This window comes from Macaca fascicularis, chromosome 3, assembly GCF_037993035.2.
Source record: "Macaca fascicularis isolate 582-1 chromosome 3, T2T-MFA8v1.1".
Classification (NCBI taxonomy): Eukaryota; Metazoa; Chordata; class Mammalia; order Primates; family Cercopithecidae; genus Macaca; species Macaca fascicularis.
Window position 1 is genome coordinate 17,992,762 of NC_088377.1, and position 23,919 is coordinate 18,016,680.

The 23,919-nt window shown below is 37.5% G+C and overlaps 1 protein-coding gene across 11 annotated transcripts in view; it reads right to left on the minus strand.

The window, feature by feature from the left end:
- Positions 1–23,919, minus strand: part of USP16 (ubiquitin specific peptidase 16) — a 30,196-nt gene that overhangs the window by 5,991 nt on the left and 286 nt on the right. The window contains exons 1-16 of one of the 11 annotated variants that reach the window (XM_074034171.1): positions 23,790–23,876; positions 23,090–23,152; positions 20,928–21,029; positions 18,435–18,613; positions 14,299–14,402; positions 12,869–12,972; positions 11,796–11,980; positions 10,834–10,929; positions 10,114–10,244; positions 9,397–9,484; positions 8,274–8,352; positions 6,857–6,948; positions 6,440–6,496; positions 5,377–5,553; positions 1,636–2,299; positions 72–166 (exon numbers count right to left, since the gene is read on the minus strand). In XM_074034171.1, coding sequence (XP_073890272.1) covers positions 72–166; positions 1,636–2,299; positions 5,377–5,553; positions 6,440–6,496; positions 6,857–6,948; positions 8,274–8,352; positions 9,397–9,484; positions 10,114–10,244; positions 10,834–10,929; positions 11,796–11,980; positions 12,869–12,972; positions 14,299–14,402; positions 18,435–18,613; positions 20,928–20,988 — 2,112 coding nt within the window. In that variant the 5' untranslated portion in view covers positions 20,989–21,029; positions 23,090–23,152; positions 23,790–23,876. Of the gene's footprint in view, positions 1–71; positions 167–1,635; positions 2,300–5,376; positions 5,554–6,439; positions 6,497–6,856; positions 6,949–8,273; positions 8,353–9,396; positions 9,485–10,113; positions 10,245–10,833; positions 10,930–11,795; positions 11,984–12,868; positions 12,973–14,298; positions 14,403–18,434; positions 18,614–20,927; positions 21,030–23,089; positions 23,153–23,789; positions 23,877–23,919 lie in introns of those variants that run through there. The other 10 variants (XM_045389214.2, XM_074034170.1, XM_005548870.4 and 7 more) reach the window with 10 other exon arrangements.

The following is a 23,919-nucleotide window of genomic DNA, read 5'->3' on the forward strand; positions in this document are numbered from 1 at the left end:
AATGAATAAAATAGGTAATAAACAAAATAGGTGTTACATATTTAAAACAAATTTTGGGTAACAAGGAGTACCTGCTGAAATCTCTTTAAATGAAGAGTAAGAACAGGAGGAGCAAGAGAAATTAGCATCTGCTTTTTGGCATTGGTATAAACATGCTTCCTTTCACCTAAAGAAAAGAAGAAATTTTTAACAGGGTGAAAATCATTTTGGACCCCTACAGCATTCAGGTTTGCTATAAAATCATTTCAAACATCTAAAGCAAGGATCAGTAAACTTTTTCTATGAAGGACCAGATAACAAACACTGTAGAATTTGTGGAGTAAGAAGCAAAATCAAAGATATTTCATAAGTACTTATACGAGATAAAAATGTCCATAAATTCTGACTGATGAAATCAAAATACTGTAATAACTGAGAATGATTACAATCAAAGAAAAAAGTGGAATTACTGTGGAGAGACACAATATTTTGGTTAATGAGGTTCAAAATTTAGTATATTCCATCATATCAAATAATTTGCAAATGTTCGCCTATAAAAAATATTTTTTAGACTGGGTGCGATGGCTCACGCCTGTAATCCCAAGACTTTGGGAGACCTAGGCGGGCAAATCACTTGAGGTTAGGAGTTCGAGACCAGGCTGGCCAATGTGGCGAAACCCTATCTCTACTAAAAATACATAAATTAGCCAGGTGTGGTGGTGGGCGCCTGTAGTTCCAGCTACTTGGGAGGCTGAGGCAGGAGAATCTCTTGAACCCAGGAGGCAGAGACTGCAGTGAGCTGAGATTGGCCACTGCACTTTAGCCTGGGAGACAGGGCAAGACTCTGTCTCAAAAAAAAAAAATACATATATATATATATACACACACACACACACATATATATGTATGGTCTCTGAGCTGATATATATATATATATATATACACACACAAAAAGTAAGCCTATTCTTGTATGGTCTCTGAGCTGATATATATCTATATATATACACATACACACATATAAGATTTATATATACACATACACACACACACACAAACAGCCTTTTTGTCTCTACATATAAATAAATAAAATTTTACTTACAATTTTAAAATGTTTCAATAATTCTAGTAAAAATCCTTAGGAATCCATGGCCCCTCCACATCCTATTTACCCAAACTCAAAAAAAAAAAAAAAGGCAGTGGGGAGATAATGGAAATTGTCAGTATGTTTCTTTTTCCCATTTGAGGAAGACTGTAAGAAAGCACTGTCTTCCCAGTGCTTTGCACTGGGCATGTCACATTAGTTCACTGATACATTCAAATGTGGCATACTGGGTGCAAAGGAGGTAAGGGTGGTAAAAAATAGCCACTGTGTGTCAGGATGCTGTGGTGACTGTATTCCAAGGGGATAATTTACCCACAGGGAGAGATGTCAGGGAGAAAACTGTCCCATTTAACTGCTGCTGGGATGTCATAGTGTATTAGCCACTTCAATAAAGTCTTACTTCTTCCATCCTTCTATTAAAATATTTACATAGAAGAGGACACTTATTCATGCCATCCAAATCCCGATACAATTAGAATAGGAGCACTCTACCTATGCAGGGCAAAATCTGTCCCTGAATATTAATTTTACTTACAGTGAGAGCATTAACGTACCTTTCATATTTGCCTTTGGTCCATTACACTGTCTCCGTGTGCATACTTCACAAAGCAGTTTATTCGCATCTCGAAGTTTCTCGTTACGGGTGAACTGATATAAACAATGTTGGATTGAACACTCATCAGTATTGAAAACTTCCCTGTTTGCAAGAGTACAGAAAGCAGTTTCTGGATCTTCATTTACAACCTCATACACCTTTGTTCCAGGAGTATGACTGTCATTCAGAATCTCTATATTTATTTCATCAGGATGAAGAGCAGCATTCAAATTTAGGTTTTTGAAACCACTGGAAATGTCCACTTCTCCATTGCTCGCTTCCGTTAGGTAGGCACCATTTAAATTCCTAGTACATTCAGTGGGAGAAGATGTTAAAACCTCCAGATCATTATCCATGTTGATATTTTTCATATCGACTTCCTCTGTGGATTTTTGATTGTCAGTTACACTTTCTATCATTTTTTCTTGGCCATTCAAATCTTTCTGGTTGACACAATATTCTTTATGCATAACACCCTCTTGTGAAATATGGTTGGATTTAATATTTACTTCTCCTTGAAGTGACATTTCAGCTTCATATTCGTTATCTTCAGGATGGTCAATAGTACAAATATCATTTAAATGAAGAACTTTTCCTTGAATTTTTTGTTGTCTTCGTTGGTTCTGGGTAAAAAGTATAAGGTATTAAAAAAGAAAGAAAGAAAAAAAAAGAAAGAGAGGGAGAAAAGGAAGAAGAGAGACAAAGGAAGAAAGAGAAAGCACACACATGTACTATATCCAGTTTTGTTGCTTGTCGATCAAAAATAATTTCCTAAGGAAAGAGTTCACTCCACAATCTGATCCTAAAAAGTTCCTTTACTACCAAGGATCGAATAAATTGTGAAGAAATTGGCTGGGCATGGTGGCTAACACCTGTAATCCTAGCACTGTGGAAGGCCAAAGCAAAAGGATCACAAGAGACCACTTGAAGAGTGTGGGACAAGCCTGGGCAACATACTGAGACCCCATCTCTAAAAAAAAATAAAAATAAAAATTAGCTGGGCACGTTGGTGTGCACCTGTAGTCCCAGCTACTCAGCAGGTTGAGGCGGGAGGATCACTTGAGCCCAGGAGTTCAAGATTACTGTGAGCTATGATCATGCACACCATACTCCAGCCTGGGTGGCAGAGCAAGACTCTGTCTCAAAAAAAATAAATAAATAAATTATGAAGAAAAGTTATTTAGGCCAGGTGCAGTGGCTCACACCTGTAATCCCAACACTTTGGGAGGCTGAAGAGGGCGTCTCACTTGAGGTGAGGAATTTGAAACCAGCCTGGCCTACATGGTGAAACCCCATCTCTACTAAAAATACAAAAATTAGCCAGGTGTGCCTGTAATGCATGCATGGGTGGTACGTGCCTGTTGTCCCAGCTACTCAGGAGACTGAGAAAAGAGAATCGCTCAAACATGGGAGGTGGGGTTGCAGTGAGCCGAGACCACACCACTGCACTCCAGCCTGGGCAACAGAGTGACTCTTCCCAAAAAAAAAGAAAGAAAAAGTTATTTAAATGAAATCAGGTATAAACCATCACCAACCATCAAAAAAGCACCCCATTACAGAAATAAAATATGCAAGACATGGTCTCTGTGCTAAGAGAAGTAATCCAGGCAGAGTAATAAGACTGTTAAACCCAGGCAGTCAAATGTTATACCATATGGTGGGTCTGACTACACACCTAACAGAAATAAACGTATCCATATGAGTTATTGGGTCAAGGTTTCACTGAGATTAAAAAAAACAAACAAACTGAAAGAAAACTCAAGGATGTACAAGTACAGGGCAGATTGGTCAGAGGAATGGACGAAAGTATTCTGAGAAAAAAATGGCCTGAAGTTAACAAAGAAGCAAGGTAGCTGCACTTACAGAAGAGAGTAAAGAACTTTTCCCTTTAAATCACTCTTGCCACTTGCAACCTACTTCCAAACAGAGAAGAAAAGAAGGCATTTCATCAAGATTCCTGTTACTGAAATGCCTAAAAACCCAAAGGGGTTAGCATTTTTGGTTGTAACTGAAAGAACAACCCGCGTGAGGCTACTCTGTAATACCAGAAGAATGAAGGGCAGCCAAAAGGATGGGACCCAAACATTTTCTGATGTTTCCGTAAAAACAGAGGAACACATGAATAAAAAATGAGAAAGGAATATAAGCAAAAACTTCAAAGAAAATGAAACACAAATGGCTCTGAAATATAAAAATATGCTTAATTTATATTAAAATAAATGCAAAATAAAACTGCATTGAGATAATATTTCCCATCTAACACACCAATCAAAATCTGGAAGTTTGATAACACACAGCTGTCAAGGGTCAGGAGCAACCTTTGTGAAGGACAATTAGTATCAACCAAAACTACAAATGCAATCTCTCTTCTCAAAATTTACCCTACAGATGACATATGTGTAGGGTTATTCACTAGAGCATTGACTATTACAGCAAAAGACTAGAAACAACCTAAATCAATAGAGAAATGGCTAAATGAATTATGGCACATCCATAAAACAGAATCATGTAACTGTGGGAAAAAAAAAGAAAGAAAGAAAGAAAGAAAGAAAGAATGGGCCAGGAACGGAGTCTCACATCTGTAATCCCAGCATTTTGGAAGGCTGAAGTGGGCAGGTTATCTGAGGTCAGGAGTTAGAGACCAGCCTGACGAACATGGCGAAACCTGTCTTTTCTAAAAATACAAAAATTAGCCAGGCATGGTGGCACATGCCTGTAATCCCAGCTACTTGAGAGGCTGAGGCAGGAGAATTACTTGAACCCGGGAGGCAGTTCAAGATCTCGCCATGTGCACTCCAGCCTGGGCGACAAAGCGAGACAAAGTGAGACTCCATCTCAAAAAAGAAAAAAAAAAAAATGAACAAGTTTTATATACTAAAATGGAAAGGACTCCAAGAATCTAAGTATAAACAAACAATACAATCCAGAATGGTGTGTATGGTAAGAAAGGGGGGAAAAAACCAAGACTGCATATTTGTATTTGCTCATATTTTCCAAAAGAAACTCCAGAAGGATACGTAAGAAGAAACGAAAATGTTTATCTTTGTCACAAAAGGAAAGTGGTGGTCGGCCGGGCACAGTGGCTCATGCCTGTAATCCCAGCACTTTGAGAGGCCGAGGCGGGCGGATCACTTGAGGTCAGGAGTTTGAGACCAGCCTGGCCAATAATGGTGAAACCCTGTCTCTACTAAAAATATAAAAATTAGCTATGATTGGTGGCATGTGCCTGTAGTCCTGACTGCTCAGGAGGCTGAGGCACGAGAATTGCTTGAACCTGGGAGATAGAGGTTGCAGTGAGCACAGATCGTGCCACTGCACTCTGGCCTGGGTGATAGCAAGACTCCGTCTTGGTGGCACGGGGGAAAAAAAAACACTGGTGGAAGGGGGATTTATTGTTTATCTTTATATATTTTTAAATTTGTGAGCATCAATATACTAACTCAAAAAATTAAGTTAATTAAATTTACTACAAATACTTGTTACAAGCAATGCAGGATTTTTTTAAAAAAGCATGTTTTCTTCACATATACTCAAAGCAATTTCCCTGCAGAGAATACTAAATGAGCTAAATTCTGCAACTGCCAAATGAAAGTGCTGTATCTAAAATAACAGACATGTCTAACCAACGTCATTCAGACTACACACTCAATAGTTCAAAATATAAAATTAGAAGCATATGATTTTCCTACTAATTACCCACCTTGGCTTGCTTTTTGGCTTGTTTCTTTGCTTTTTTCTGTAAGTGCTTACTTGTTCCAGAAGGAATATCACTTCTCTCTTTTATGTAACTGTCGTTATCTTTTTCTTCCTCGCTATCTTGATCTTCATCCTCCATTGTCTTTTTCAGATTTTTGTCATTGACACTTTTCTTACCACTCTTAAAATACAGATAACATAGGTCAAAAACAAAATTTTACAACTACTGTTTGGTGAAAAAAATCCGTGCTATGTAAATATTTTTCTACTTCTATTATATACTGGTTTTATTTTCCACAATATTTGAAAATAGACGAGACAAAATTCATTTATCTCATATACTAGAAAGCAATCTTCACATAATGAGAAAACAAGCAAACCAACAAAACAGCAAAAGGCAATGCCACATGCAAGTGTAATAGAAATACAACGAATTTTATTAGATACATGCTGTGTCACACTGTAAATATGTCCATTTCCAAATACATTTTCTAAGTGACTTACATAAGTCACCACAGTGTATTCTTTTTTATTCTTTTCTTTCTTTGCATGCATATGACAGTTTTAGAAAAAGAGAAAATAAAGTTTGGTGAGACTAATTGCCAAGTAACAAGCCAAAGGTCTCATAATTCATACGAAGTTGAATAATGATTTATCCAATACTCATAACATCTCTTTTTTCCTACTACTACTTAAAAGGAACCAAATTAAAATGAAATAATACTCTTTAACATTTATGAACTTAGGTGTGCAAGGGATTCGTGGTTAGTCTTAAATAACAAAAATAAGTATTAATTTTAATATAAGGAAAACACTTCCCTGTATGGAAACCAATCAAAGTAATTACTTGTACAGAATTCTGAATACATCGTCTTTTCCTCATCCTTGTTTTTAAAAGTAGTTACCCTGTTCTTTATTCAAATCCTAAAAATTATTCTACCTCAAATTAAGAAAAATTTCTGCATGTGCCAGTAATATACAAACTTAAAAAGAGTAACAGGGCTTCCCCCAGTAAAATCTTACAGGAAAATAAATCTACTTGAATAAAATAAACTCAATAGTCTTACCTGATCATCTAAAACTGGGAGAGACAAATCAAGGAAAGATTCATGAACCAAGGAGACCTTAACCAATCAAAAAAGACAATGTAAAAATGTAAATACTGTAAATGTTACATAGTAAGCTACTCCCTGCCCTGTGGGATGGGGGGTAGGGGGAGGGTTTTAAAATAAACAAAGGCTTAAGAAAATTTGAAATGAAAAATTATACAACACTGAGGACTTTGGGTTGGGGAAAATAAATCAAAATGTTTAACTTCTTCAAGAATTAAGGAGTGCTGACATTTCCCACAAAGAACCATGCACATCTGAATAGTTTAAAAAGATATCCTATGAAGGTAGAGATTTCTGTTTTTGAAATAAACAATAGATAAACTACTCTATGAATATTAGTGAATAAACCCAGTACACATCACATCTACTTACAGTTCTGCATTGATCACACATGATCGTACTAGTTAGTTCACCACCAAAGATGCGGTCAACAAAACTTGGTATTGATTTTTTCTTCTCATAGTCTAAGGAGAAAAAAAAAATTTATCAATTACCAATTACCTTTATATAATTAATTAAATAAGAAAAACTAAAACTACTTACCTATCTAACTCTAAAATTTTATTTTAAATTTCCTGTCCCACAGACTTCTTCCTCCATTCATAATCACCATTATTTCATTTTTATGCGATAGAAGTCAGTATTATAAATTCCACCTCTGAGCATAACATAATTGAACACAATCACCTTTTAGGAATAAGACAAAAAAGTCCTTATCCAAGACCTAGTCAGTGGGCAGTAAACTCTGCAAGTCAGTGAGACTTCTATGTCTCTCTCTCTGTTAGTATAAAATGAACAGCTCGGACTAAGCTGAATGACAGTCTAGCTCCTTAGTTTTAGCTCTAACATTCTAACATTCAAGACTGATAAAAGATACCACAGTAGCAAACTGGGAGAGAAAATGCATGTAACTTGTTTTGTGAACTCTTAAGACCGAACTCCTTTGATATTTTAAAAACAAAAGAAAAACCTCAGGAAAATGTTTCAAACAAAATCTTCCTTTTATTTTCCTATGTTTCTAGAAATAATCTTGATAAGTTTAATCTAACTAAAAGCCCTAATTTTACTACTTGGTCAGCCAATTTTCCAAATACGTGAAGCCTATAAGCATTATTCAAATGACAATTTATGCAGAACCACACTTTTACGACAGAAAATGCCAGCGGGGATAATTCTCTTCATTACTGGCCAGGCTCTAAAGGGCACCAGGGAGGCAAAGAGTTGCTATGAGTTGATTCAAATCTTTGCTTTATAATACAGTAGCCCTTAGTCACTTGTGGCTATGTAAATTTAATTACAATTAAATAAAAATAAAAATGTAGTTCCTCAGTTTCACCAGTCACATTTCAGGCGACACACGTGCCTAGTTGCTTCTATACGGGACAGCAAAGATACAGAAGAGTTCCATCAACACAGGAAGTTCTACTGGGCAGATCTGTCCTAAATCTTTACATGCCACATAATAAGAACTAAGTTGGCTCCATGATTAATACCAACTACTGACAACTCACAGTAACAAATACAATTCATGTATTACTGCTAATTATAATTTTAAGCTTTTGAAAAGTAAAACTGTAATTCATCTTAGCTCTATCTTTAATACATAAAAAGAATGCACCATAGGTTAAAATTGTCCACTTTTGGAATACTGAATAATTTTTACTAATCAATGTTGATAAAGAGAAATTATACATTAATAATTGTGGACTTGGAAATACATGTGCCAGCAATCTTGTCCTAAGATACAGATTTCAACTATAGTGTTTTAGTTCAAAAAGTCAGACATTACCTTTAACTTTATTTTTTAGTTCTTCATCCAATTTTTCAGTAGAATTACCAAATGCTTTAAGTATTCCTTTACTCACTCTCTAAAAGTAATAAAATGAATATATATATACTATTAAATTTTAAATTTTATTTTCCTTAGAAAATATGTAATCAAGTCAAGAAAGTGATCAGGATACAGCTCCCCATTTTTACTAAATAATTCCAGAATCACATTTTCAAAATTAATTCAAGGACCTAAAAAGGAATTATGCTGCAAAGCAATCACTAACCATTGAATAAAGGTATTATCTTATCATTTCAAGATCTTAAACCTTTTCAAACCACAGCTTATCAGAACATGCCCGCCTCCTTTGAAAAGAAACTGAAATAGCTTGTCCTACAAGCAGAATGATTACGTGAGGGCCACAGGGGCTGACTCCAGTGCTTAAAGCCCAGCTCCATTATTTCTGGGGGACCTTAAACTATGTACTGAACTTCTTCACAGCCTAGATTCTCTATCTATGGAATAGGAAAAAAATCACAGTATCCACCTCGCAGAAACTTTGTGAGAACAAAGTAAGGGAATTAATACAAAACACTGAAAACAGTGATTGGCATAAAATAAGTGCAAAATAAATATTAGTTATTATCACTATTATGAGTACCCATTAATTCATATCCCCAAATACATTATTTTATATCCTGGCAAATAACAAAAATTTTAAAATGCAACAAATGTTCCCTGACTCCTACAAAATGAAAATACTTTCTAGATTCAAAAAACAGTGTTAAATCAGACTCAGAATAAGAGTAAGGGTATGCTGCACCTGGGAACTATTTTGGGAGAAACATTTTCCAATATTTGGCAGTTCTTCTCATTGGTTAGTACAAAAAACCTTTAAAGAACATTAATGCTGTAAACATCAACTAAACTTAAGCCATCATGAGAAAGAGAATCACTGCTAATTCTCTGGATTCATTCTAATGGTGAAAACATACTAGTTGAAAAAGCTGGTGTAAGAAAAAATTTAAAAGTATGATGGCCTTAATATCTAGCTTTCATTGTTTTAACTCATAAGATATCAAATGAGACAGACAGCTTATGAAGATAAGATTATAAAATACAACGGTTATAACATGCTAACTTGGTGTTCTTCTGCTCTCATCCCATCCAATAAATAGCGAAGCAGCTCCTGGCTGTCTTGCTGCTGATAGCCTTTAAACCGCACTGCTCTGGAGAAAAACAAAAAGAAAGAAAAGCAATCTTCAGTCTACTAAGAGCTGAAGCTATTTTTAGAAAATCTTAGGATCATATTCCAAATCTCAGAGAGTTCTAGTTTCTTTTCTTTTTTTTTTTTTTGAGACGGAGTCTCGCTCTGTTGCCCAGGCTGGAGTGCAGTGGGGCAATCTCAGCTCACTGCAAGTTCCAACTCCCGGGTTCACGCCATTCTCCCGCCTCAGCTTCCCGAGTAGCTAGGACTACAGGCACCCGCCACCACACTCAGATAATTTTTTGTATTTTTAGTAGAGACAGGGTTTCACTGTGTTAGCCAGGATGGTCTTGATCTCCTGACCTTGTGATCCGCCCGCCTCACCCTCCCAAAATGCTGGGATTACAGGCGTGAGCCACCGCAACTGGCCAGAGAGTTCTAGTTTCTACAAATTTCTGTTTAGTCCATTAACACCCTTGGGAGATATAACTATCACATAAAATATATTTTAAAATCCAAATGAAAAAAAACTATGCATTTTGTATACAGAGGGTTGACTAAATGTAATGCTATTAATATTTTTATATTTTTATATTAATATGATTTCTCAGCATCTGAGGCACTGAAAGCACAATCAAAGTGGATACTCACTTTTTACAGACCTGAGAAAAGAGTTCTTTAGGTGTCACAATCCCCTTTTTGGTCTCTTGCATCTCATTAAGAAACTGGCTCATGGCTAAAGTAAGAGGGCCTGGAGGCTCAAGGTTTATTTCTAACGGTTCCTGAATATGGGAAAAGAAATTACTTTCTTCAGTCAAATTTTGGAATCATTGACTTTACTAAAATCTAATTAGTTAACATACAGTGTCAATGTTCCTGACAGAACTGCCCCATTTAAGTTTAAAATGTACATCAAAAGATACAGAAACTGTTTGGTCACAGACTGCCTTATGCAGAATTCAGCTCTACTATTTTAGTTTTAGATTATCCGGAACACTTACTACCTAAGAATTGAAAGAGCCAAAGCAAAATGTAAATAATAAAAATGGATAAGGCAATATTTATTTGATTACACAGCTCTTAAGTCACCTTAAAGATGTTAAAAATAATAAGGTAAGCCTAAGGCTTCACAAACATATACACGTTCCCAAGAAGGAAGCTTAACACTTGAGCTCAGAAAATCAGAGCACACACAGAGCAAACAGATATAAAGGCTCCTTAAAACTTCTATTAGCCTGAAACTGTTTAACTTAGTAGCCTAAAGTAAAACAAAACGAAAACGGTGGACATGAGTGCCAATTATTTAAAATAATTTAGAAAACAGACATTCAGAGAGGAAAGTTACAGATTAGAAAAGTTTAAAGAACATACTGTTAATGCCAAATCAGGTGGTTCAATTTTTACAATTGTTCCAGACATTTTCACTTCTTTTAATAGTTCTCTAAGCACTGGTGTTTGTGACAAGTTCTAGCATGTAGGGTGAAAAAAAAAGAGAAAAATTATTTAAAGGTAAATCAACTTAAACACTTCGTAAGTATCTATTCTATCAAAAAAGAAAATCATGACCAACACTAAAATCTCTATTGTATCTGTACTCGGAAAATGAAAAGTTACAGACTCTTCTCTCCCAACTCTATTTGGGTCATAACTACTTCATTTCTGAACTTATTCATCACCTCAGTGGGGCATTCTCCCACCACCCAATCAGAAGTAGCTATCCCCAATCCTCTACCATGATTCTCTCACAACCACTTACCACCACCTGTAGCTACATATTTGCTTCTGTACGAGGTTATCCTGTGTTTCCACCACCCAAGTGCAAGCTCCATGAAAGAAGCAGCAATATTTGTTTCAAACCCACTGCACCCAAGCGCTCACCAAACTGTCTTACTGTAATAAAACTTTCCTTAAGTTTTCTTTGGCCAGGCAAGTTGGCCCATGCCTGTAATCTAAACATTTTGGGTGGCCAAAGTGGGTGGACTGCTTGAGCCCAGAAGTTCAAGACCAGCCTAGGCAACATGGCGAAACCCCATCTCTACAAGATACAAAAACTAGCTGGGAGTGGTGGCGCATGCCTATAGTCCTAGTTACTCTGGAGGCTGAGGTAGGAGGATTGCTTGAGCCCAAGAGGCAGAGGCTGCAGTGAACCGAGATCGTGCCACCGCACTCCAGCTGAGTGACAGAGTGAGACCCTGTCTCAAAAAAAAAAAAAAAAAAAAAAAAAAGTTTTCTTTGGATACATAGAAATAAATTACTTAGGGGGGAATTAAGTAGCAGATTCTATAAGGAAAAGGACGTGTTTTTTTTTTAAAGGGAAAAAAATGACAATGTACCTGCATAACTGCGTTGAAGAAACACGTGTTTCCCAAATTACTGAGTCCTTTCACAGTTATCTGGGAAGGAGAATTCATGGGAGGATTCTCTTTAGCCATGTTTTCCTTCTTTTCTCTCTCTTGTTCATTTTTACTCTCTTTTTCTAATTTTTTATTTTCAAGTTCAATATTTCCATTATCTTTCTCTGCTTTAAAAAAAGAAGAAAACATTTAGCAAAATGTGTAATACGGTCATATCAAATACAGACGTATACTTGGGAAACAGTATTAGAGTCTGTGAGTTTACCTAAAGACATTATTTCCTACCCACCCACCCATTTGATTTTAAATAAATACAAGTAAATTGCCATGCAAAAAAAAAAAAACCAATAAACAACAAATACTCAGACCTAAAGTAAGCAATAGTTTGACAAATGAAACCAAACAGTATGTGCTTTGGTATAAATCTCCCTTTTTTACTGCATAAAAATTCTTTACAAATGGAACACATCTTACCTTGTGAAATTAAGAATATAAAACAATCAAGAACGTGGACATAAAATAAATTTTTTAATGAATTCCTTGGGTCAAAAATCAATCCTAAAGTAAAAAACAAGTAATTCTGGCTCTGACAAAGATACTTGTGACAATAAAAACTTAAAAAACATGCTTAAAGCAAATGCTGTATATCAGTCAATTAATTTAATTATGCATGGAAAGAACCTAAGAAATATCTGACCATTAGAAGGAATCACAAATGCTTTACTTTTATGTTATCCCAGCAAATAGACAGAAATCTTGCTATTACAAAATTACGACAGTAAGAACAGTGTAAGGCAGGTCTATAGTAAGCCTGGCTAGGGTTATGGGAACAGGCTTATTGGTCATTACCTTAGTCTATGGCCTTCATCACATCTGACTAGACCATTTATTACATCCCTTCTAATACCTGAAACTAAAAAGTTTCATAGTTTGAAATCAACCATAACTAATGTTACTCAGCTGTATGTAACACTAGGTAGTATAACAAATCTAAGTATCAGCAGATACACAAATCAACATTTGGTATATATTAAAGAAACAAATTATTTTACCTGGCTTTGGAGTTGTAATGCCGGCTTGTTTTCTAACATAATCAACCACTTGACCCAATTGGTTTGAACTACAATACTGGACCTCATTATCACATATGTAACACCTGTGTCCCAAAAATCACAGAAAGAAAAATGACAAACTGACAACTAAAAAGGGGGAGATAAATAATAATTCCTGGAATCCAAAGTGTGTAATGCCAACTTATTCTATTAAAGAAACTGAACATAAAAATTCTGTTTTCCTGAAGAAGACAGTGCATATTTACTCTGGTTTATTATTAACAACATTTGCCAGAATTACAGCTGCATGTAAGCAGTACGATGAAATACCCCAAATATTTTACTTTACTGGTTATAACATTGAAGTCAAAAGATTTTTCTACATATATTTTAAAATACAGAACTACACTAACAAAAATAACAACTTCTTTTTTGTTTTTTGAGACAGAGTCTCGCTCTGTCGCCCAGGCTGGGGTGCAGTGGCACCATCTACGCTCACTGCAAGCTCTGCCTCCCGGGTTCATGCCACCCTCCTGCTTCAGTCTCCTGAATAGCTGGGACTACAGGTGCCCACCACCACGCTCGGCTAATTTTTTTTTGATATTTTTAGTAGAGATGGGGTTTCACTGTGTTAGCCAGACAAAAGTAACAATATTTACAACTGCAAGATGTCATTCAAGCCAGGCACAGTGGCTCATGCCTGTAATTCCAGCACTTTGGGAGGCCGAGGCATGCGAATCACAGGAGGATCACAAGGTTAGGAGTTTGAGACCAGCCTGACCAACATGGTGAAACCCTGTCTCTACTAAAAATACAAAAATTAGCTGGGCATGGTGGTACATGCCTATAGTCCCAGCTACTCGGGAGGCTGAGGCAGGAGAATTGCTTGAACCCGGGAGGCGGAGGTTGCGGTGAGCCGAGATGGCGCCACTGCACTCCAGCCTGGGCGACAGAAAGAGATTCCATCCCAAAAAAAAAAAAAAAAAAAGATGTCATTCAGTGAAGACTACTGTGAAAATGATTTTTAAGAGGTAAAAATCTGTTTTAATGATGTTACGATGCAGCATCTGTAACATACAAGCCTGATATTTATTTTCACGCAAATTCATAGCCAAAATTTTATTACAATCTTGTTTATCTGAAATTTGTTCTTAGCGTCCCTATCTCCACTATATGCCTTATAATATCACAAGCGAGAAAAACAAAGGGGTAAAGATTCTTAAGTCTTCTATGTTACAATTTTTCTGTTTGTGCAAACGTCCAAGTAGAAGCTTCTGATAACACCACATTCTTAGCTTTGTGAAAGTGATGGTATTTTAAAACATACTACAAAAATTTTAAATTGTTTTCTTCTTAAACATATTTAAACATTTCTGTTCTCCAATATTTCAAATAATTTCCACCCAACCGGCAGAGGCACTGAAACTCACCATACACTCCAGTTGTCCAAACTAAGAACCAGACAGTGAGGTTCAGATCTTGGTGTGAGATAGTGCTTCAAGGCATGCTGCTCCTGAGAATTTCTGCCACAGCCCTAAAAAAATCATAATCATAAACCTCAAGGCCATAAAAATTCAGCAGGAGGGGAGAATGCAAAATCTATCATAAACAAGGAAGTGGCTCATGAAACTCTGCCACTCTTAACAATCTTGAAAAGAAAATGTTAGACTCCAGAATCAGTATTTTGTTAAAACTTAAATATGCACAGGCAACTGAGAACATTTAAATCAAAAAGTATTTAGAAAACCATGCACTTGCTGGGCGCGGTGGCTCATACCTGTAATCCCAGTATTTTGGGGGGCTGAGGTCGGGGGATCACCTGAGGTCAGGAGTTCGAGACCAGCCTGACCAACATGGTGAAACCCTGTCTCTACTAAAAATACAAAAATTAGCCAGGCATGGTGGCACACATCTGTAATCCCAGCTAATTAGGAGGCTGAGACAGGAGAATTGCTTGAACCTAGGAGGCAGAGGTTGCAGTGAGCCAATATCATACCATTGCACTCCAGCCTGGGCAACAAGAGCGAAAACACCATCTCAAAATAAAAAAAAAAAAAAAAGAAAACCACGCATTCAAAGTACTCTTCCTCTCCAACTTTCCGACCCAAATTAAACCACACTAATGCAGTCACTCATGAAGTCTGGTTTGGATTCCTTAACAGTCTCCTAAACATTCCCCTAACCTTAGCCTCCTCCTTCACATGCATATTTTTTCAGTTTAATGTTCCTTAAACAAAGCTCTGTTCATACACAATTCAAAAATTATGAATTGCTCTCTTAAACCCCTAATAAACAAACCTGACATTCTCTGACCCCAACATATCTCTCCAGTGTTAACTCCCACATTCTCTTATTCACATACCAATGACTAGCTAAAAACACACTCAGCACTTTTCACAACTATGCAATTTTGTTCACATTATTCTATTTATCCAGAATCCTTTATGAACACTCCTACCTAACAAAATCCCACCGACTCTTGAAGATCTTGCTCAAAAGCCACCTCCTCCCAGAAGCCTATACTTATCTTCCAGATGAGAAAATACCGTCTCCTTCCTTTAAACAAATTATATAAAACATGGTGTAAATTCCTAGTGGCATTCCTTATTTTCTACCTTGTACTAACGTTACTGATATTTATATCCATTCGCCCCTGAACTATAAATCCCAAAGGCTCAAAGCAATAGACTTAATATATTATCAAATATTCTAGAACACAGGAGGTGGTCAAAAAGCACTATTTAAACAAGCAAATGGGAGACTTTTACCTAGAAGATGTATAGGCTTATTCATGAAAGAACATGACCAAAACTCCTGCTTCCAGCTAGTCAGATCACTGCTAAGAAACATACCTTCACTGTGTATCTACTGGAACCAATCTATCAACTTTTGGACCACAGTACAACAACCGGTCCTGTTTCCACTGCAGCGAGATATATACTCTGGAGAAGGAATATACATTGGTAGTTTCTAATTCCTTAACTATGATACCAAACACTATTGGCTTAATTTATCCCACTCAATATTTAATTCCAAAATAAATGAATTAACATTTGATAATATTTTTGAAAATTACAACATCATTTGAGAACATCTGAAACATACAGTTGTCTTGACACAAGAGTTAAGAATCATTAGCTAACAGTGCCAAAAGTATCTCGTGGGAAAAAAGTTAATACTGACTTGTCTTACTCTTATGAATTAAAAAGGTAGCAAGTAAACTTTGTAACACAAAACATATTCCGAAAAATTGAAATAGCAAAGTATATTCATACTCACCATATGTATTTAAAAGGTTACAATTAAACCTTTCAAATACAAGTAAACAACATTCTTTTCTAACATATAGATTTTTTTAACTGACCACAATGAGATATCGGTATACAACTCTCACAACGGCTAAAATAAAAAACTGTGACAATTGTAAATGCTGGCAAAAATGAAGAAAAAGTGAATCATTCATACAGTGCTAGTAAGAATACAAAAAGTAGTGTCACTGTGAAAAAATAGTTTGGCAGTTTTTTAAAAAACTAAACATTAAATTGCCATAGGACCCAGCAAGTGCACTCTTGCACATTTATCCTAGAGAAATGAAATCTAAGTTCACACAAAAACCTGTACACAAATGTTAATAGCGGCTTTATTTAATCACCAAAAAATGGTATCAGCCCAGATGTTGTCATTCGACAGGTAAACAGTAAAAACAAGCTGTGGTACATATATACCATAAAATACATTTGGTGATTAAAAAAAGAATAAACTTGATAGACACAGCTTTGATAAATCTTCAGGTGATTATGCTGAGTGAAAAAGCCAATCCTGGCTGGGCATTGTGGCTCACACCTATCATCTTAGCACTTTGGGAGGCCTGGGTGGGCAGATCACTTGAGTCCAGGAGTTTAAGACCAGCCTGGGCAGTATACCAAAACCACATCTCTACAAAAACTACAAAAATTAGCCATGAGTAGTGGCATGCAGGTGTAGTCCCTGCACTCGGGAGGCTGAGATGGGAGGATCACTTGAGCCTGGGAGGTGAAGGCTGCCGTGAGCCATGATTATATCACTGAACTCCAGCCTGGGTGAGAGAGTGAGGCCCTGTCTCGAAAAAAGAAAAAAGAAAAAGCCAATCCCAAAATGTTGCACACTGTATGACTCCATTTACATAACCTTTCTGATGAAGTGACTAAATTTAGAAATACAGAATAGAATGGTGGTTGCCAGGGGCTGGAGAGAGTGGTGGCAGTAGGGAGGTGGGTATGAGCGATCCCTGTGATGTTCAACTATTTAGTATCATGACTGTGGTGGTGAATAATCTACACAGGTGACAAAAGTGTACAGAATGTAATACACATGTACACATACACATGCACAAAAGAGAAGTCAAACTCAGGAGATCTGATTGAGATTGGTGTGTTGTATCAATCTCAATATCCTGGTTGTGATATTATACCCATTTTGTAAAATGTTACCATCTGAGCAAAATGCATAGGGATTTCTCTGTATTATTTATTAGATCTGCACATGGATCTATAACAACCTCAATAAGATTTTCAACTCGAAAACATGTAATGAAAAAAAAAAAATCCTGACTGGGCGCAGTGGCTCACGCCTGTATTCCTAGCACTTTGAGCAAGCCAAGGTTAGTGGATCACTTGAAATCAGGAGTTTGAGACCAGCCTGGCCAACACGGCAAAACCCCGTCTCTACTAAAAATACAAAAATCAGCCGGGCGTGGTGGCGCACACCTGTAATTCCAGCTACCTGGAGACTGAGGCAGGAAAGCTGCTTGAACCTGGGAGGTAGAGGCTGCCATGAGCCAAGATTGCACCACTGCACTCCAGCCTGGGTGACAGAGTAAGACCCCATCTCAAAAAAAAAAAAAAACACACAAAACAACTGGCTATCTGCCTCATCTTGAAGCCTCATGACTTCATGACTACTGCCTAGTAGCCCAATTTCCTAACATATAAGTTTAACTTGCCACCACTAAGGGTAACTGAGAGGCCCTGACTTTAGTACCCCGGTAGTAACTGTGAGCTGCCAGAGCAGACACTATGATGTGCCAGCCAGACATGCCCTCACTCCCAAAGATCAAGGTACTACTCATTCCCCCAGGTGCTGAGAATGTGGCCGGCTGAGAGCTCACAGTCTAGTCCATCCATCCCCAGGAATTGGTCTCAACAAAAGGGAGCTGCCTCGCCCAAGGTTACTTCCTGCTCTAGGGACAGGCCATATCCAGTGACTGGTCTATACACAGATAGAAAGGTCTAGCTCCTTGCCTCAATTCAGGCAGAGATCACTGTGGGATTGGCTGAGACGCCATTGCCACTGCCTCTTCATTCAACTTCTCCCTGTGCTTAATCTTGCTTCCCTTACTTCTACTGGTGTGGTACCAGAGAACACTCTACCACCTACACGCACACTTTAGACTCAGAACTGGTTCCCCAGAGAACACGATCTATGTTACTAGTATCCTTTTACCCATACTGTACTTCCAAGTAATACTTTCTGAAGTAAGTTCAAAGAGTTTTCTAAAATCTCATATTAATCTTAAAAGTAAGCATACCTGATGGCCACATTTAAGACATAACCAAACTGAAGGCTTTTCTTCTGTTTCTTCTTCAGCTTTATCTTTCACTTTATTGTCAGTCTTACAGTCTTGGCAAATATTCCATTCCACATTCACTAAAGCCTTTTTCAAGTTACCTTGTTCCAATCCTTTTCTAATGTGTCTGCACATAGGTTCTATTAAAACAAATAATAGAGAAGGAATATATAAGGTCAAAAATCACTTTCTTCAGTTAATCTCAAAACTTAACCTTGATTCACATTTCAAAAATGAAATTTACTCTGTAAAGTAACTGTTAGATATTCTGAACTTAAAATTGTTTGATGTTTGAATAATACGAGATGAATATGTGAGAAACAGATTTGATACAAATTTGTGAAGTTTTGCTTTCTTAAAGTCGTAAATATAACCACCACTGCCCCCACTACAAATTCATTTCAATTTATTTGGCTATTCCCTTTAAATTAAGGACCTTTATCATATTTATGATTCTCTTTATCTTTAAAGATTTGTAGAAAACATCCTTCATTCAGTCAATGGTACACCTACTACAGGGCAGGCACTGTGCTAGACGCTCAGGAGCCCAAAATTGACCAAGTCACAGCTCTTTCCTTTGAGTAGCTCACATTCCGGAAGGAAAGGCAGCTAAATAAATTAATGTATAAAAATCTCTGAAACATGGTGTAGCAGCAAAAGAAGAGAAGGCTAAAGTCACCAAAAGTGTCACAGGGGAGGTAATATCTGTGCAATCCTAGAAGATAATAATAGTAATAAAAATTGCTGATATTAATTAAATATGTTCTATGAACTTTGTTAAATGTTTTGCATACATTATCTCATTTAATCCTTACAATCACCCTAGAAGACAGTATTATTCCCAATGACAAATGAGAAAACTAAGATTTACTGCCCTCATAACTACTGAGTATCTATGCCAGAATTTAGACTCAAATCTTTCTGACTTCACGGCTCACACTTTAAACTGTGACCTCAGGGAGTGAAGGGCAATCTGAAAATGCCAATGCCAAGAACAAAAACATGTAAAAGTGCATGCTGTCTCCCCAGATGATGGAGTTACACAATGTGTAAAAATGAGCAGTTGAACCTGAGGCTGAAAACTCTGTTGGGGCCAAGATAAGTAAAGAGCTTTGCAAATCACTCTAAAGTGCTGAGTTGTTTCAGGAACATTGGAGGTTTAGAAACTAGTCAAGTGGCATAATTAGCTTTATGTCCAATGATCTTGCACCAAGAAAAGAAATACAAATGCAACTGAGATCATGTGGAAAAACTACCAAATCTCAGTCCTCAAAGAAATACAAACTGGAAAAAGAAGGTACCCTTTTTCAACTATCCAATCAGCACAGATTTTTACAGATGATACTAACCAGTGCTGATGAAGGTTCAGGGAAATGGGCACTTTTCTATGCTGCTAGGGGGCCTGGAAATTAGTAAAACATTCCTGGATGGCAATTTAGCAACAGAATCAAAAGAGCCTTGAAAATGTTGATACCCTTCTATTAAAAAATTATATATGTGTATTAGGAAAATATTTAAATATACACAGAGATTTAGCTATAAAGTTGTTTACTACTGAGCCATTCATAATACTAAAAAGTTAAAGATTACCTAAATCTGTAACAGTAGAAAATTATCTAAATAAATTATGAAATACCCATGATCTTTGGTCAATGCAGTAATATGCCATTAAAAATGTTGTTGAAGGTCCGGTACGGTGGCTCATGCCCGTAATTCCAGAACTTTGAGAGGCTGAGGCAAGTGGATCACTTGAGGTCAGGAGTTCAAGACCAGCCTGGCTAACATGGTGAAACCCCATCTCTACTAAAAATACAAAAATTAGCTGGGTGTGGTGGAACACACCAGTAATCCCAACTACTCATGAGGCTGAGACAGGAGAATCGCTTGAACCCGCGAGGCAGAGGCTGCAGTGAGCTGAGATCATGCTACCCCACTCCAGTCTGGGCAACAGAGCCAGACTCCATCTCAGAAAAAAAAAAAAAAAAAAAAGTGTTGTAGAAGGTTGGGCACAGTGACTCTCATGTGTAGTCCCAGCACTTTTGGAGGCCAAGGCAGGCGGATCACTTGAGGCCAGGAGTTCAAGACCAGCCTGACCAACATAGGGAAACATTGTCTCTATTTAAAAAAAAAAAAAAATTAGCTGGCTGTGGTGGGATATGTCTGTAATCCCAGTTACTCGGAGGCTGAGGCACAAGAGAATCGTTTGAACCTGGGAGGCGGAGGTTGCAGTGAGCTGAGATTGCACCACTGCACTCCAGCCTGGGTGACAGAGCGAGACTCTTTCTCAAAAAAAAAAAAAAAAAAAAAAAGTAGAAGACTGTTAAATGACATATAGATTATAAACATTATATTAAAATGCAGATAACAATAATGTACAGTTTTATACCATTTTCATATTTTAAAACATATTCATTTAGAGATATAAACATTAAAGATTCAGTCAATGAAATATACCTAAAGTTTCAGAGGAATCATCGATTGGAACAGTTTTTCCCTTTGTCCGTTTCTTTCCCATGTTGGCACTTTATGGATTACTTACTGACACAAAATAATAATCTAGAAAACAAGATAAAGTTAGCTTGAACAAAAAAGAAAGTATGTCTTATATTTCTCTAGGAGACAGTAAAATAATGAAGCCACATATATTATGCGTGTCTATCACACTGTAATTTATAAAGACCAATCACATATAATCATCTAATTTTCAATAGGAACTCAAGTAGATAGAATAGTTATCCCCCCTGTTTTTCACAGCATAGGAAACTGATTCTTAGCAAGCTTAAGAGGTTTTCAATACATGTAAAAGGTCAGGAGAGAACCCTGGTCTTCTTACACAGGTCTTGAACAGTCTCAGAACTTGATACTCTTAGGAAGCTGACTCCTCACTACGTACATGTGAAATGGTGGCACTTTAATCAGAAAACTGATTTCCTTTCCTTCTAAGCTATCTTTCTTAGCTCTGCAGTCTATGCAAATTAAATGGATAATTTCTCTAATAAAAATTAAAAATAATTCGGACAACAACCTCCTGAAGGGAGTTAGAAATTTTCCAAAACAGCTTCAAAGCTAAATACAAAAAGTGATACACTGTTGTGCATTTTCCACACCAAGATTTCCTATGCATATCAGCTAAATGGAAATTGATTACAACTGCATTCTTGACTATTCACATTATTACATTATTGACAAAACCACTTTGGAAGGCTATGACAAATCTAGCTGCACATCACATCTTCACCTTCTTAGTCAACAATTCAAACTTAGAAAACAAGAAAAGTGCTAAAAGTACATACAGGTCTACCTATCTAGAATTATAGATTTTAGAAATAAATACAAAATATAGCACCCAAGTTCTTGCTTCCAATCCAACTCACTCTAATCGGGGTGGGAGTTCAGTACTACATTCATCTTCCAGTTATGCCATTTTTATTATATCATTCTCTTGATTGAAAGCATTTAACAGTTTCCCAGACCACACTCCCTAAACTTTAGCCTTTATAAATAGGGACCATAGGCCTTTATAAATTTGGCCCCAATGCTCAGCTAATCCTGACTATTATGCCTCGACAACAAAAACAACAACAAAAAACCCACTAAAATTATAATTATATAGTACTTTTGATCTTCAAAGTCCTTTCACAAACATTATCACATCGGATTTCGATAACAACACTTTAAACAGAGACATTTCACTCAAGGAGAAAACTCAGGAAAAAAAATGGTGAAAGATCACACAGGGTAACAAAAATGAGCTAAAAGGCAGGTGTTGTCTGGATGCGGTGGCTCGCGCCTATAATCCCAACACTTTCGGACGTCGAGGTGGGAGGATCGCTTGAGGCCGGAAGTTCATGACTAGCCTGGGCAACAAAAAAGCGACACTCTATCTCTACAAAAAAAAAAAGGTAAAACGCAGATGTTTGGGTTTTCAAGACCACCACTTTTTACCTGCCAATCAAGTCAGTCTCTTTTTGGTTTTTTTTGAGACAGAGTCTTGCTCTGCTGCCCAGGTTCAAATGCTGCTTCTACCTCAGACTCCCGAATAGCTACGATTACAGAGCCCACCACCACGCCCGCCTAATTTTTGTATTTTTAGTAGAGACAGGGGTTTGAACTCTGGGCCAGGCTGGTCTGAACTCCTGACCTCGTGATCTGCCCGCCTCGGCCTCCCGAAGTGCTGGGATTAAAGACGTGAGCCACCGTGCCTGGCCAAGTCTGTCTCTTGTACTCCACTCCAAAACACTTTGTACCCTCCGCGCCTTGATGTCTTTGATTTCTAGCCGTAATGTTCTATCTATCTAAATCTTACCAATCTTGCAAGCTCTCCATTTCAAGGAAGACTTAGACAATCATTCTACCCTAAATTAACCTCTCCACTGAACTTCTCCAGTATTTATGGTATGCTCCAGTCATCTTGTCCCCTTATCAGATATTCTAGTGAATTTCTTAAATTTTTATCTGGGTTTATCTTATTTCTCTAAGCAGAACCTAAAGTTCTTAGAAAAATAAATGGTTTCAGGCATAGCTTTGGAACTGCCTATAATATCTAGCATAATGTTAGTACATAGTAGGTCCTGAAGAAATACTTCTTGCATTTAAATAGAAAAATAGAATAGTACCTGAGGCATAAAGGATGATTACAAGGTGCAAAGGTAGGTACATAAGAATGAAGCAAACAAGTTCTGGTGAAAAAGAAAAGAGTGAAGAATAAGAAGTCAGAAGTCTGCAGCAGTGAAGACAGACAGCACTAGTAAATCCGGTTTTAGGATTGCAGCAGCTCAAGACTCCATAGGAAACTTGAAAGACGAATTGTTAATTGCTGCAGGCAGACGACATAGAGGCGTCACTCCAGTGCTGCGGAAAGAGCCCCAGTAAATTTCTGACAACTGTAAAGGCAACTAATGAGTCACGAGGAGAGAATACTGTGACTTCCATCAGCTCTAAAACATCAATAAGCTTACTACACTTTTCAAGTAGTGTCATCGGATGAGTATTAGCGTCCTAGTGAAATGACTCTTTGCAGGGCTCCGTACAAAATCTAAATCAAAGATAGTGTTGCCGGCTCTCATATTATTCCAAGTCTCTTCTCTCTCTGCCCTCCCAGTCGTCCCCTGCCTACTCGGTTCCATTAAAAATGTAAGCGTGTGGAAAACTTTGTCAGCAGGTCTTAACGTGGCTTTCAAGTTTTGCGTAGATCAGTCCTCTCCTAGGTGAAGTCAACTGGATAGGTGACAGATCCTGCTTTTCCTACCAGCAGTAAGAACACGGCTGCAAACCCAGCCCCAACCCATAGGGTAGTCCCTGCCACGCGCCACCCACCCACTTGCTCGGCGCCTGCCACACCTCCCCTCTCCTCCTCTTCTAACTGCTCCGATCCCACCGGGGAACCCCGGGGTCCACGGGGTCAAGAAGGGCGCCAGCAGCAGCATCTCATTGGCCAGCTTCTGGA